This window comes from Thamnophis elegans, chromosome Z, assembly GCF_009769535.1.
Source record: "Thamnophis elegans isolate rThaEle1 chromosome Z, rThaEle1.pri, whole genome shotgun sequence".
Classification (NCBI taxonomy): Eukaryota; Metazoa; Chordata; class Lepidosauria; order Squamata; family Colubridae; genus Thamnophis; species Thamnophis elegans.
Window position 1 is genome coordinate 127244206 of NC_045558.1, and position 16437 is coordinate 127260642.

The window sequence follows — 16437 nt, forward strand, 5'->3', positions numbered from 1 at the left end:
AGTTTAATACATGATGTCTTTTCTGACATCGGGCAGTGAATTGTAAGCACGTTATCTCCTGGCTTGAGGGCAGCCTAGACTGACACTTACAATGTAAACCAGTTTGAAACTGTTTAACTGTCACACAGCCTCTATTAACAGAACTTTGAAAAATGTAGTTTGGAGAAAGTACCAACAAAACCTTCCTCCCAGAGGGTTTGCTCCCAGGTCAGAGAGTGGAACTGGGGTGCTGGCTTTGAGTGACACCTCAGAGAAAACTGACTTCTATATTTCATGGATGTCTTCCAGCTTTATTCTACAACCAGGTTGTGTTCAAGGCAGGGATTTGAGTTGGAGAGTGATCTACGTTTATTTCATCTGAAATGGGATACTCTTCTCCTCTACTTGTTCAAACAATGGGCTGTCACAAATTATATGCTTTCTTCCAAATGCTATTTTCAGTGAAAATGAAAATATTTGGACAAAGCTATCTTCTGTAAAAAGTGGTCAGTGTTAAAATATAGCTGTTACTTCTTTCTCTCCTTTTTATCTACTAAAATTCACCATTTATTTATGGCAATGTTTGTCAAATGTGGCAAGTTTATATACTATAGATACAACTTTATACACTTTAGATACTAGACAGCATAGTATCAACATACTATAATGCTATAAAATACTAGACAACACAGTATCAATAGTAGAGGCCTTAACATTTTTTGGTTCTATTATATCTCAGGACCTAAAATGGACACCTAACATCAAAAATGTCATTAAAAAAGTACAACAAAGAATGTTCTTTGTGCACCAACTCAGGAAGCTCAGACTGCCCAAAGAGCTGCTGATTCTGTTCTACAGAGGAATTATTGAGTCTGTCATCTGCACCTCCATAACTGTCTGGTTTGGCTCTGCAACCCAACAAGACAGACACAGACTTCAACTGATAATCAGAACTGCAGAAAAAAACCAATTACCTTCAACCTTCCTTCCACTGAGGACCTGTAGACTACATGCGTGAAAAAGATGGCCATGAAAATATTTACAGAGCCTTCATACCCTGGATATAAATTGTTTCAACTCCTACCCTCAAAATGATGCTACAGAGCACTGCACACCAGAACTAGATACAAGGACAGTTTTTCCCCGAATGCCATCACTCTGCTAAACAACTAATTCCCACAACACTGCCATATTACATACTAAGAATGTATTACTACTACTACTATTGTTGTTGTTGTTATTATTATTATTCTCTTTCTTCCTTGTACCTATCTCTTTCCACTTATGACTTTTGTTGATTTTATCTTTAAATTTTATATTATTTTGTTTCCTAGTATAATGTGATTGCTTATTAGTAAGCTATGACTATCACTAAGTGTTGTATCTTATGATTCTTGATGAATGTATTCTATTTTATTTTTTCTTTATATACACTGAGAGCATATGCACCAAAGACAAATTCCTTGTGTGTCCAATCACACTTGCCAATACAGAATTCTATTCTATTCTATTCTATTCTATTCTATTCTATTCTATTAAAATGTCTGGACTCCCAATTGCTGGCTGGGCAATTCTGGGAGTTGAAGCCCACACACCTTAGAAGTGGCCAGGTTTGAGAATCACTGTGCTGGAGTGGTGGGTTTACACAGCACTTTAAACTAGGGTAGTTTTGTCAACAAATCTAATTTTCTGATTTCCATAATTTAGTGAACCGTAAAAGAATATCCATGGGTGAGGCATATACAAAATGCAGAAAACATAAAACATTGGTTTAGCTAGCTAGTGAGTTACCGTGATGTGCAAACACAGACACGGTAATTTGGTGAGGGCTTAGTACGCGTGTGAACTCAATCCATTAGTTTATTCAACAAATAAGGCTAAATTACTCTATGTGTTAGCCCAGTTGCAAATCAGGACAACACGTGCGCCCATTTTGGTTGTTTTGTGCTGCGGTCATTATTGTTCCTCAGTCCTTGTTTTATCCACTGCCCTTAGGCAACCTCCGTTGATCTAAGGATCTCAGGAAAATTATCCCTTTCGATACTTTTCTAGTGCTAAGTGCTGCTTGTTACGCAACTACTCTGCATTTTTTAAATGCAACAACTATATTTTCTTAGCACGAGATCCAATCAAGCGAAAAACCTCCGAAAAACACATTCTCAAAGAAGCTGCTTTCTGCAGCTCCAGATGCAGAATAACGAGGTTTGACGTGGAGAACGACTACCGTTCCCAGAATTCATTGAGGGAAAGAGACTACAACTTCCAGGAAAACACTGCGAGCCAGACAGCAACGTGAATCGTAGAGCTTGAAGCTTAATAAAACGACAACTCCCAGAATGCTCCGCTTTTGGGGCGGTCCTTAAAGTGTAAGGGGTATCCCGGAAGCGGCGTTATCCACGTGTGTGTGAGGAGTAGGAGAAGCGCGTTTTTTTTGTTTCATCATAAAACTGAAGTCAGCGGCGTTGCGGTTGCAGTTTGGCCACAATGTTTCTGCAATACTACATCAATGAACAAGGGGAGAGAGTCTATACTCTGAAGGTAAGGCTAGATCACAACAGAAAAGAATAGGAGAGTTGGAAGGGACCTTGGAGGTCCTCTAGTCCAACCCTCTCTGCTCAAGCAGGAGATCCTATATACCATTCCAGATAAATGGTGGTCCAATCTCTTCTTAAAAGCCTCCGGTGATGGAGCATCCATAACGTCTGAAGGCAAGACGTTCCACTGATGTTTGTTTGTTTTTTCACTCTCTCCTTAGTTCTAGATTTGCTTCCATCTATCGTTTATTGTCCAGCCTTGTGATGTTTTGGGAAATAGGTTGACCCCCCTCCCCCTCTTCGTTGTGGCACACCCTCAAATGGAACAGTGCTAGAACGTCACCTCTAGTCCTCCTTTTCATTAAACCACTAGATCAGTCCAGTTTCTACAACCGTTCTTCTTATGTTTAACAGATTAACAGAGTTAAGGAAGGGATCTTGTAGGTCATCTAGTCCAACACCCCCTCCCCGCAAGCAAGAGATTCTTCACTATTTCTGACAAATGGCAGTCCAGCCTCTTCTTGAAAGCTTCCAATGATGAAGCTCCCACAACTTCTAAAAATGAGCTATTCCGTTGGTTGATTGTTCTCACATTCATAAATAAGTTCTTACTTATTTCTAGGTTGAATCTTTCCTTGATCAGTTTCCATCCATTTGGGTGCTTTGGAAAATAGGTTGACCCCCCCCCCCTCTTCTCTGTGGCAGCCCCTCAAATATTGGAACCTTGCTATCATGTCTCCCCTAGTCCTTCTTTTCATTAAACTAAACATACCCAGTCCCTGCAACCATTCTTCATGTGTTTTAGCCTCCTGTCCCTTAATCATCTTGGTTGCTCTTCTCTGCACTCTTGCCAGAATCTCTTATCTCTTTTCTATAATATGGTGACCAATATGGTTATATAATATGGCAAGGTATATGATTCCCTTGGCCAGTGGTGGGAGTCAAATAATTTAACAACCAGTTCTCTGCCCTAAAGATTTCTTCCAACAACCAGTTCACCAAACTGCTCAGAAAGTTAACAATCGTTTCTCCCAAGTGGTGCGAACTGGATGAATCCCACCACTGCCCTTGGCACTTTAGCGATTCATCCAAATGGTTGTCCTATTGTGTTTTGGTTTTTTGCAACCATTCAGCTAATCTTGATACACCTGATAAAGCTGAAAAAAAAAATTTCCGTACTATTTCTCTTAATTATCTTTTGGGAAGTAAAGGGAGATGGAGAATGATCTCCATATGCAACTGGATTCATTTCCAGAATGTAACATGGCAATATTTTTTTTTGTTCAATTTAAAAGTAGGATAATTATTTTTCAGGCTCTTCTAGGTCTTTAGCATGGGCTGGAAAAAGTGGGAAATGTAGAAACTGATGTGAAAAAAAAGTTAGAATGGGTTTGTTAGGGAATGGAGTATTCATTTACTGTGCCTGTTAGAACCTTGCATATTCCTAAAGATTTCCTAAAGATAAAAACTGATAAAATTTGTGAAATATGCAATTCATTGCCTAGAGGCCTAATATTTATTTTTGTTTTATGACATTAGGGATTTGGTTGCAAAGGATGCACCCATAATAATAATTTACAATATTAATAAAGCTGAATACAAACTGATAAAATCTTACTCCATCACACGCCTAACTGTTTAACTGTGGTTGAAAAGAAGTAAATGAGGGATAATTGATGTGGCAATACCGGGGGATAGTAAAATAGAAGACCGAGAATTGGAGAAGATCACAATATATCAAGATTTGAAAATCAAAATTGAAAGATTATAGCATAAGCTCGCCATGGTGGTCCCAATGGCTATTGCCACAACTTGGTGCCACACCCAAAAAGATCTTGGATGACCCTTAGAAAATGTCCACACTGACCAACTTTCAATTTGTCAATTGCAAAAGGCCACATTGCTTGGATCCACACAAACATTACATTCATATATTATGACATTTGGGGAAAGAACTTGATGTGTGAGAAGGCCAATATCAACTAAACACTTGCAGCTGTGATTTCATATTTTGGGGTATATTGTGTGTGTGTATTTGTATATGTGTGTGTGTGTATACACGTATGTGTGTGTGTGTGTGTGTGTGTGTTCGTGTGTGTGTGTGTATATGTATGTATGTGTATATATGTATGTATATGTGCGTGCATGTGTGTGTATTTGTGTGTGTGTGTATAAATATTTTAAAATATTTAAAACAAAGAGAAGCACAAATTTACCCCACAAAAACAATACAAGCCAAAAGAAGAATGATGGCAATGAAAGCAAACCCAGAGAGGAAGAGAAGGACATCAATGGTCTTCTCCACTTGTCTGGGCAAATAGCCCCTGGGTCTTTAAGGTCATTTGAAATGCCAGCAACATGGAAGCCATTCAAATTTTGGTGTGGACCTTGTATAAAGTTATAGAATAGTGATGGTGAAACTTTTAGACACCGAGTGCCCAAACTGTGTGCGTATGCCCAAACTGAATGGTGTGCACGCATGATCATGCATATGCATGGACATGCACATATTCACAGACATGGGCGTTGACATGTGCAAATGCATGCATCCATGCGCCATAGAGACCTGAAGACCGGCTGGCCGGCGGGAGGCAGGGCATCCCAACACCAGCAGCGAAGTAAGATATTTTTCTTTCACGAGCTTCGGTTTCGTCGTTTGTAGGGAAACAGAAGCGCATGAAAGAAAGGCCACGGAGATATGACCTCCATGTGTGCCAGGAGAGAGGGCTCTGCGTGCCACAGGTTCGCCATCATGGTTATAGGGTGATGAAAATACTTCTTAATCTAATGTCACTGCCTAGCTTTGGGATTATTATTTACTGTGATAATCATGGCAATTAATTTAACATATACTTATTATATTATTCATGACTACACTTTAAATGTACAAGAAGCTGAGCTTGGCATTGTTCCAAAAGTGTTTGAAATAAGATGTTTTGAAAACTTGTGGCCAATTTCATATCATGCTAAACCAAAACCAAAGAAACAATGAATCCAGCTGCTGTAGCTTGTAAATCAGGGTTTTGGGTTTAATGTGATATGTAAACTGCACGCACACACACACACACACACACACACACACACACAAACACACACACACACAGCCTCTCATCTCACTAAAAATGACTCTTGGCAGTATACAGTGTATTTTAATCATGTTGGACTGGTTCTCAATACTACTAAAAAATTTCCATAATTTTTAATTGTGCAAAACGTTAGGAAACCATAGGACAACACTTTTTGAAACAAAGTACTTCAAAGGGGGTTAATTTATATAAGGCATCCATCATCCAGGACTCATGACATCTGTGAAGTTGAAATGTGGCAAATGTTATAAAGCTTTTTATGATGCAAAGATGATCATAAAACAGTTTATGACAAGAGTACAAAATGTCAAAAAAACCATGTCCTGTGTTGATGTTTGGTTGTGCTATCCCAGTGGTCCCCAACCTTACTGGCTCCATGGAGCGACAGTGGGGCGGGGGGGGGGAGATGGTTGCGCACACACAGCCTAGCGATCCTGTGCATACGAAAATGAACCTGCACTCACTTGCTCCTTGTATGGCCCAGTTCCTATCAGCTGAGGGTCGATAACAGACAGTGGACCAGGGGTTAGGGACCCCTATGCTATACATTTCAGCATAGTACCATTAGAGAATATTTGTAGCTTAGGGTTGGATTGAGGGGTCCTTGGTGCTGTCTCTGAGCTTGATTGCTTTCTTGCAGATGTTTTATTATCCAACTAGGTAACATCATCACTGGACATCTATAGCACTGATGATGTTACTCAGTTTGGGTAATGAAACGTCGGCAAGAAAATAACCCAGCACAAAGAGCACCATCTGTTCAACATGGGCTATTTTCAAAGCAGATACATCTCTAGATGCACCCCAACTTTTTCAGTGAAGACAGTTCATTAGAAGCTCTGTCATTGTTGAAGATGCTGAGGAAGCTGGTAAGGAAATAACTCTGAAATGATGACTCCATGGGGTCATTGGTTGTCTAATGTTAGGTCTGTTTTTGATAAGAAAGCACATTCGCTTCAGTCAAATGCCAACAGACATATGCTGAACTTTTCCCAGGTGTGTGGTGTGTGTGTGTGTAAGGGAGGGAGGGAGGGAGGGAGGGAGGGAGAGAGAGAGAGAGAGAGAGAGAGAGAGAGAGAGAGAGAGAGAGAGAGAGAGAGAGAGAGAAAATAAAAACTCCAGCAAGAACTGCAGGAAGGCATTAACATCTGTTGGCATTTTTCAGTTTGCTTAGGAGGTCAGTTGAATATTTATTTATTAATTATTATTTATTAATTAGACTTATATACCGCTTCATAGGGCTTTCAGCCCTCTCTAAGCGGTTTACAATTTATTTATTTTTTTAGCAAATTGAGTCAGCAACTTGCCCCCCCAGTCAGGGTCCTCATTTCACCCACCTCGGAAGGATGGAAGGCTGAGTCGACCTTGAGCCAGTGAGATTTGAACCGCTGAACTACAGATCACAGTCAGCTAAAGTGGCCTGCAGTACTGCACCCTAACCACTGCGCCACCTCGGCTCTTATACTTCTTATACTCATATACTTCTCTGTATTAAAGAGAAGCATTGTAGCACAATCCCTGTGTAGAGTACTGAACATCACAAGATTGATTTTTTTCATGGTCTTTCATACTTTGCACACATTCTGGATAAGGTTTTAATAAGTTATGCTCATACGGCTATTTTATCTGAAAGGTAGGGGGCCTGCATGGCTTTTTAGATGGGATACGTTGATTTAAAGTCATTACGTGATCTTCCTTAAATTGACACACGGTTCTGTCTTGATTCTCCGGCTTTGTAGAAAATGGATCCGTCCGGCCAGCCAACATGTTCGGCCCACCCTGCCCGCTTCTCTCCTGATGACAAATATTCTCGACACAGGATCACCATCAAGAAACGCTTTGGTGTCCTGATGACCCAGCAGCCTCGGCCTGTGGTTTAAGTTACAAAGGTGGCGAGATAAGCTTTGAGAGCAGCTTTGAAGAAGCAGAGGAAGACGAAGAATACCTGACAATCTGCATTCTGCCATCCACATGGTGGTCTCACTTTGCTGATGTTTTTTTCAAACTTGACTTAATTCTGTGGATGAGGAATTAATGATACCCTGCAAGCAAGAGAAAATTATTCACTTTTTTTTTTCTGGTTATGTAATTCTGGAAATAAAGTGAGATTTTTTTTCCATGGTTCTATTTCGTTAGCATGATGGGTCTATGTAGTATTTTCCAGAGAAGGATAGCTTCCCCCACCTCTCCCCGCAGCATGGTAGGGAATATCAATATCAGTAATGCTGGAAATAGTGGTTTGTATTTTGAGTGGACAATTTGTTTTAGTTCTTAAGTTAGCCAGCTACCTTTGGGCAATGTAGCACAACAAATGGCCACATTGACAGTTCCTCATCAAGTTGTAGGGAAATATTGATTTGGGTACCATAATGTTCCGCCTTCCTTAGCTCAGTTTTTGTCAACATTTTTTGCAACTAATTTGGGTGCAGAAAAAGCTTATCAAATATACTGATACTACAAAATTTGATGGGATAACTAATGCTCTGGAAAAAAAAATCCAAAATGTTCTTGTAATTTTTTTAAAAGAATGGCTTGAAAATAACAGTGAAATTGAACAGACAAATGCAAAGTCATCCTTCTGGGGAAACAGACAACAAATGCATAAATATAGGATGGGGCTTGGCAATAACATTTAGGAAAAAGGCTTTAGAATAGCAGTTCATAAACAATCTGAGTCAGCAGGGTGGTGATGCAAAGAAGGCAAATATTTTAGGCTCTTTTAAGGGAAATATAATTTCCAAATCATAAGTAATAATTTCTATTCATTCTACATTAGTTGGAACCACACCTTGAATTCAATACTAGGTACTACTTTGTAAGATTCAGAAGAATTGAAGCAAGTTTCACAAAAGCTACAAAGGTGATCTGGGGGACGAGAAACTAAATTTGATGAACGTATTGAGAAAGCTAAAGGGTTGCTTTTCAACTCTCTGAAAAGTTGCCAACAAAGAGGGCTAAAAACCAGTGCTTTATTAAAATCAAAGTATAGAATTAAGATAAAGGTAAAGGTTCCCATCGCACATATGTGCTAGTCGTTCCCGACTCTAGGGGGTGGTGCTCATCTCCATTTCAAAGGCAAAGAGCCAGCATTGTCCAAAGACGTCTCCGTGGTCATGTGGCCAGCATGACTAAACGCTGAAAGTGCCCGGAACTCTGTTACCTTCCCACCAAAGGTGGTTCCTATTTTTCTACTTGCATTTTTTACATCCTTTAGAACTGCTAAGTTAGCAAAAGCTAGGACAAGTAATGGGAGCTCACTCCATTAAGCAGCACTAGGGATTCGAACAGCTGAATTGCCGACCTCTCTGATCGACAAGCTCAGCATCTTAGCCACTGAGCCACTGTGTCCCACAGGATTAAGATAAAGTATGGCAATTTCCAGATGAATCCAAATAGAATAAATTTGATGAGCAGATGGCTTCCCTGGAATTGGGATGCCTTGAAGATATTCTTGCAAGCGAGCAGAAAAGTGCCTAAATTGTCTCCATTCTCAATCAGGCCTACCAGTGCCAAAAGCAACCACATTAATATAGGATGCTTTTTTTTTAATTTAGCAGTTTGAATTTTGCTGGTTGCTCACACTCAAGACATTGGGGCATTTCATAGCTGAGAACCCAACAAAGAATCTTTGCCTCATCTGATTCTTATTAAGAGATTGCTACTCTCCTCACCTTTCATTTATTGTGCATCTTGGAACATATCTATCCTTTGAAGCACAATTCATGAAAATCTTAATGCTTTTGGAGAAAGGGTGATCAATCATGCAAGACACTCCAGCAGATGGTTGTTTTCTACTGCCGGTTATCTGGTGTAACATGGATACAGAATACTGAAGGGGGTTGCTTATTATGAATTCTGTCTTGTTCTTTTGTGTTGCTTGGGTTTTCACTTCCTGCCTCAAACTGGGGATGGGGAAGGGCTGATCTGAGCCAAAGGCCGCTATTTGAAATATCTTGGGGTGTACACATCCTGCTGCTGAAACCGCACTAGGAGTGGTGGGAAGCCAGACAATAAACAGAAGGGCTGCTGCCGCTAGATTTTGAGCAGAGAAGCTCGTGTGAGTTAAGCAAGGCTGAAACAGCGCCCAGCTGACTTTCTTCCATGCTACTCAGTCTGATGTGGCTTTTTTTTGCTGACCAAGGGTATGTAAAAAATGGGGAACAATTTCTGTCTTCCAAGCAATGAGAATCCATGCAAGTATATTTGGGGCGGCGGGCTAGAATTGGATGTTACACTGTTGGAAGAAATGTTCTTCTGGGTTCAGTTCCAAGTAGGGAAAAAGAAACTGGAAACAGAGGCTGCTTGGAAAGATGGTTTAATGATGGACAGGATCATTGGACAGGATTAAGGTCCTGAACAGAAAAGGGGGGGGGGTGTCACATGCTTCAAATGTTGGGTAAAGAAGAAAGGGCTTGCTGGGTTTTTATACTCTGTTCGGCCCCACCTCTCCGTTTCCTGTTCCTGTGTAAGAAATGTATTCTGATTGGTTGTCAGACTCCCATGCGGCCATGTAGGGGCAACTCTCTAGGCTGTGCTTTGAGTCCAAGTTTGATTGAGTTTCCAGATGCCATGTGGTGAATTTCTGTAGAAGGCTAATCCTACCTTTATTATGTAAAGTAGACTAGCTCAGGCTTTAAGGGCTCATTGGCAAAAGGGGAGGGGGAAGGTGCCAGAAGCAGCAGGGAGCTACTCTGTCTTTAAAATCATGTTTCTTCCTTTTCACATCCAGGGAAATATAATATTCTGTCTTCTTAATATTTCCCGGGATATTTCAGTTTTCTAGCAAAGGGTAGGTTTTAATTTCCTACAACGCAGAACCAAAGTGTGGTTGGATAGCTTTGGGGTGTGAAACCTTAAACAGGAGGTTTTCTACAGATGTGAAAAAAAGTCATATCACTTTATCATTCCAACACCCTTTGGCTGCTTAGGACTTGCAGGGGGAATAATGTGATGCAACTGGTTAGCATGCAGAACTAGTCTTAAGACTGTTTCAAACTAGTATCTCAGTATAATACAGGGGGAAAGAGCAGAATAGCAAACTCCCTTAAGCTTCATGGAGAAAACCATTTATTCAACTTGGCCTGCCCATTTATCATATAAGATGGACTATGACTCAGGCTGGCCTATGCTGAGATGATTCAGAAACTCTACATTGAATCCTTTCCAAATGTATTCAGCATTGCGTTTGTGTCATTCTAGCAGTCTTACCACCAAGAGGATCCAATAATTTTAGTCAAGAACTAGAAAAAGCTGAGGGGAGACAAGTTGATCAGTTGCTCCCCCCCCCCCTACAGTGTTGGGAAGCAAATCCAACTCTGATTTATTAATTTAATTTAATGAAGTTAAATATGGTTTTCCTCTCCAGGAGAAGGGGAAAGTAGACAAAACCGAAGTTAATGGTGGGATTATTTGGGATGGGTGAAAAGGAAGGGCTTCTTTGATAGACTGAAAAATGATACAGCAGAGGCTTACATTGTGATGCCAACAATTTTGATGGCTTTAGAAAGGAATTAGGCTAACATTAATCCTTCCATGACCACTAATTTTGGGAGGTATATATTTAGAATAGCTCATGTGCCCTAAATAATCACCAGTGATTCAGAATCAAGCATGGAAAAGAGCTGTTGGTCTCTTAGTATTGCTTGCAGGCTTCCCAGATTAATCGGCCCCTATGGGACACGTGTCCCTAAAGTCACCTTGTGGCAAAATCTGGCAAACTCTTCTAAAGGCCTAAGGGCTGTGATATTATATCTGCTTGAAGGGCACGACTGCCCCGGAGTTAAATGCATCTTAATAATGCATTGCTCCAATGACTGCACTGCATTTTTCTGCAACATCATTGCATATACTGAATTGCTTCTTTGCACACTGTTATGTGCCTGTAGCCTTTGAATAATGTTTTAGCACTTTTAAGATTGGGGGGGGGGGAACGACTTCTATTTGTTGAAGCCCCCCCTCCCGCCCATCTTAAAGTTGACAAGATTGAGAAACACTGCCATAGACTAATCTTGAAGTGAGCTCTGTTCCTAGTGATTTATAGGTAATAATGCAGGTGCCATTGCTGCATTCTGAGGATTCCTCCCCAAATCCATTCCCAATTTAAGTCTCTAGCTCTGAGATTTTGCAATATTCTCCATCCAAGGAGGAATCAGGTCTGAGGAAGCTTAGCATCCCCCCAAAAGTCAATATTGGCCAAGACTTTGCTTAGGCTGCATTAGAAGCCATACAATGAAGTTGTGAATCATGTATATGGCTATTTGAGGGGTGGGATGTGGGGGGGGGGGAGGCGGCTGGGCTCATCAAAAGAGGTTGCTCTCAAGTTAATTGCAGCCTCAGTCATAAATTCCTCTTCCAATTTTCCCCAAGTCTCACTTATTCCCCTCCTCTCGCTATAATTTTCTTTCAGAGGCATAATCTTGGCGGTGAGGAGCCCCTCACCCTCATACTAATGAAACTACATCCCCCAGCAACCCTCGCGCGTTTGTAGTCTCCCCTTCTCCCCCCACTCCAATTGCTCCCCGTTCTCCAAAGGGTCCCCAACCATCCCCCTCGTCTTCGCGCGCTTCTCTGAAGATTAAAAGAAAGCCCAGTAACAATAACCGCTATTTCTTTCTGCGCTTGCGCGGCCAAAAGAAAAAAAAAGCGGCGGCGGAGGGTGGGGGGTTGATAGCGATGGAAACAGGAGAGGATGAGGACACTTAAAGAGAGCCCGCTCTCCCTCCTCCCCCTCCTTTCCCAGCAGCTGAGATAGCGGCAACGACTGGCGTGCGCGCGGGCGGGCGGGAGGCAGAGGCTTGCCGCTGTGGGCTGCGCGCGCCTGCCGGTCAAGCCAAGCCGGCCAAAACAAGCCGGCGAAGGTCTGAGGACGCGTGCGCGCGGGCGAGACCCTAATTTTGGAACGTTGGGGAGGCAGCCGCTCTGTCGCGCGCGCCGCAGGTAAACAAGCAGCGGCCGCTCTCTCCCGCGGCGTGTGTGTGTGTGTGTGTGTGTGTGTGAGAGAGAGAGAGAGAGAAGGGGGGGGGGCTCCGCATCAAAGGACGTGGGGAGCTCGAGCGGTAGGAAAGGGAGGGGGTGGTAGTGGTGGAGGAAAAGAGCGCGAGGGTGACGCACGCGCAGCGTCGCCTTCCCACCTGTATCTCTTTCCACGTTCGTCCCCTTCCATACACTCCCACCTCCAGAGAGTTTCAATCTGCTCCCTTTGTATTGGTCTGTGTGGGTCTGTGGGTCCTCAGTCTTTAGGGTCATTTTGGGGGAGGTGTTGTCTGCTTTGCCTCATCTCATCTGCGGGGGGAGGGGAGAGTCTGGGGTGCCTTGTGGTGGTCTTTCTCACGCTCAATGCTCCTTGGGCGCCTCAGCATCTTTTAATTAGATAATCAGAACTGCAGAAAAAACAATTGCCACCAGCCTGCCTTCCATTGAGGACCTGTACACTGCAGGAGTCAAAAAGAGGGCAGATATTTACAGACCCCTCACATCCTGGACATAAATTGTTTCAACTCCTACCCTCAAAATGATGCTATAGAGCACTGCACACCAAGACAGCTAGACACAAGGGCAATCCCTCCCCCACCTGAACACCATCACTCTGCTAAACAAATAATTTCCTCACCACGGTCAAACTATTCACTAAGGCTGCATTACTATTAGTCTTCTCATCGTTCCTATCACCCATCCCCTCTCCCTTATGACTGCCTGACTGTAACTTTGTTGCTTGTATCCTTATGATTTATATTGATATTGTTTCCTGATTGTGTATTTCTACCCTATGACTATCATTAAGTGTTGTACCTTATGATTCTTGACAAAAGTATATTGTCTTTTTATATGTGTACTGAGAGCATATGCATCAAAGACAAATTCCTTGTGTGTCCAATCACACTTGGCCAATAAAGAATTCTATTCTTTTTCAGCAAGAATCGGAGTGCTCCTAAGAGCGTTGCTGTCATTCTGTGGGTCGGAGACCTGAAAATGTGTGTTTCCTGCCTTTTGGTGAACTCTCCTACAATAATAGTTATGAAACACTCCTTTCTCCCTCTTGCCATATCACAGCACCAAGTACAGGTAGTCCTCAACTTAACGAACCACAAGACCACAACTGAGCCCTAAATTTCTATCGCACAGTGAAACATTTTGTTAAGTGAACTTTGTGACCTTGCTTGCTGTGGTTGTTAAGTGAATCGCTGCAGTTATGAAGCAAGTAACATGGTTGTTAAGTGAATCTGGCTTCCTTGTGGACTTTTCTCGTCAGGTTGCAAAAGTTGACCACGTGACAGCTTGGACACTGCAACCATCGTAAATATCAGTCAATTTGCCGTCTGAATCTTGATCATGTGACCATGAGGATGCTGCAATGGTTGTAAGTGTGAAAAATGGTCATAAGTCATTTTTTCAGTGTTGATGTAGCTCTGAATGGTCATTAAATGAACTGTTGTAAGTCAAGGACTATCTCTAGGAGAACTTTGGGTTAGTGAGATTTTACAGAGGATTCAATGTCTCCGTACAGTTTTGTATAATCGATTTTTTGATATATACATATTTACTTTGTTTTTTTCCAGAATCCTACAGTTTGAGGAGGACTGATAATTTCCTTGCACTAGTCCAATCTAACGGTGATCTCCTTCTAGCAAAATCTTCAAAAACAACTGGAAGTTTGAGGAATTCTTGATGTTGCACCTTAAGAGATAACTTTGCCTCCGCTTCTTTAAGTTCTTGCACTGGAATCTGACATTTCTCCTCTTCAGTTGGAAAAAAGAGACCTCTGCCACACGTGTTCTCTTGTCTTTTTCTGCACCAGAATCCTAAGGGACATTTGCAAAGAAAAATATTTTTTTTCCTGGCATTCACCATGGAAAACAAGTGGATTATAATCTTACATTCATTATAGACTTTCTAGCATTTTGGCATACCTTGCAGATCTTTGCTTTTGGATATATTTTTCCTGTTGCATTTTGCTGAAATAAAAGGCATTTGCTTAACGGGTTCTGTATTGCTGCTTTCCCAGATATAGGGTAAAGCTGGAATTTTAGCAGTGTGGCTCTTTTGACAGTTAAAAATTGCAAACGTTTTTCTTTTCTGACCTTTAGGATATCCTTAAGAACAGAAAACTGTGACATATTTGCCTGATGCATGGGAATCTTCAACGTAATTATCTGTGAAACATTAACCTACAAAATCATGGAATATTGCCTTCATTCAATCTTAGACTGTACTTCTAAAAATATATCCAATAAGCATTGATGTCAAAATACTGCACTGTTTGAGTGTGAAGCAGTTTGTGAATCCATAGAAGACATGCATCTTCCTCGTGAGAGAGTATTGGGTAACACTGTTGGCATCTCTATTTTTCTGAATGGTCTTCCTCTTACGACTTGAGGTGACTTTAGGTTAAACTAATCAAGGAAGAGAGTTTTTTCCCCCCCGGTTCTCTGTGCCATCTTTTTTGCCAAGATGGCTTCTGTCCGGTTTATGGTTACCCCCACTAAAATAGATGATATCCCAGGCCTGTCTGACACTAGCCCAGACCTCAGCTCCCGCTCGAGCTCCTGCGTCCGCTTCAGTTCCAGAGAAAGTGTGCCTGAAACAAGCCGCAGTGAGGGTGCCAGTGATTTTTCCCGAGTAACCACTTCCTTGGCCACTGAAGCAGCCGAGCCTACTTCTGACAAGATAACCAACCCTCGGACAGGTGTGGTTGAAGGTAGGCAACCTTTGGTGGGAAGGAGAACAGATAGTTAAAGTCTACTGGTAATTTTGCTAGTGGAGCAAAGTTAGTGGTCGCAAGTGCCTTGTTTGGTAAAAGAACCAGGCGGTGCTTGTTTTCAAGTGTCTTGTTGGTAGAAGAACATTGAGAGATGAACTGTTCTTGAAAGATTCTTGTTCAGAAGTTGTGGGAAGCACAGTTCATTCCTGGTTGTGTTGCTCATGCAAAGAAGTATATTTTTGTGTTTTGGGAGGTACAAGGATTATGTTGATGATATAGGAGGAGTGTGAATGGGCCTGTCCACTGTTTGACAGATGTTATTTTCACATGACTGGATTTTCCAGATTAGGCACCTCAGAATACATTTGTTGTTTTTATGCCAAGGTTTGACTGGCATATTTTAGGTTTACAAGAGAAGAAATAAGTTTCCTGATCAATTTCATTGGAAGCAGCTCTGAATTTCTCTGCTTCTAAAATGGAAGGAAACTAATCAAAGAGAGAAGCAACCTAGAATTAAGGAGAAATTTCCTGACAGAACAATTAATCAGTGGAACAACTTGCGTCCAGAAGTTTTGGGTGCTCCAACAAACAGGAGGTTTTAAAGAAGAATTTGGACAATTATTTGTCTGAAATCGAATATAGTTTGCTGTTTGGGAGAGGAGGTTGGACTAATGACCTCCCAAGATCCCTTCCAATTCTGTTATTATGTTAAAACCAGCCAATTTAGTCTTTAAATTGTGCTTTCCCTTTGAACTACTAAGTTTGCTGATCTCAGTTTTTCAGATTCCTTCTCTTTATTTTTTTCCCCCTTGTGCCAGGAAATGCTGAGCAAGACTCATGGGAAATGACTTGGGAGAATTTCAGTTCCCTTAATTTTGTTGATTTGTCCTGTCTGATTTTTTTTTTAAATGTCTAAGGTTAGACCAGGTTTTGCTCAGTCATCACTGAGTCAAAGTCACATTTTCATTGTGGAGTTTTTGAATAGCAACACTGATCTGTCAACAGTCTTTAGATCCAGCCAGTCTGTAGTTCATTGTCTGTTTTCTGAATCTTACTTTGTTCTAAAAGGCATCTGTCCTAAATTGCTCTCAATTGGAACAAGTTGAAAAATTTGAAAAACGGTAGTGAAACAAAAGAGAAG

General features: G+C 41.5%; 2 protein-coding genes across 5 annotated transcripts in view; both read left to right on the forward strand.

Annotated features, from left to right (window-relative positions):
• The first annotated feature begins 2340 nt into the window (after window positions 1-2340).
• On the forward strand, window positions 2341-7723 carry NOP10 (NOP10 ribonucleoprotein). Its single transcript, XM_032234778.1, has 2 exons — window positions 2341-2517; window positions 7339-7723. The coding sequence occupies exons 1-2, from the start codon at window positions 2464-2466 to the stop codon at window positions 7477-7479; spliced, it is 195 nt and encodes a 64-aa protein (XP_032090669.1). The 5' UTR covers window positions 2341-2463; the 3' UTR covers window positions 7480-7723.
• A 6665-nt stretch (window positions 7724-14388) lies between these two features.
• SLC12A6 (solute carrier family 12 member 6) overlaps window positions 14389-16437 on the forward strand; it is a 54209-nt gene continuing 52160 nt past the window's right edge. For all 4 annotated transcript variants that reach the window (XM_032234912.1, XM_032234914.1, XM_032234915.1 and 1 more), the window contains exon 1: window positions 14389-15293. In XM_032234912.1, the coding sequence (XP_032090803.1) occupies window positions 15047-15293 (247 nt within the window). In that variant the 5' untranslated portion in view covers window positions 14389-15046. The remainder of the gene's footprint in view (window positions 15294-16437) is intronic.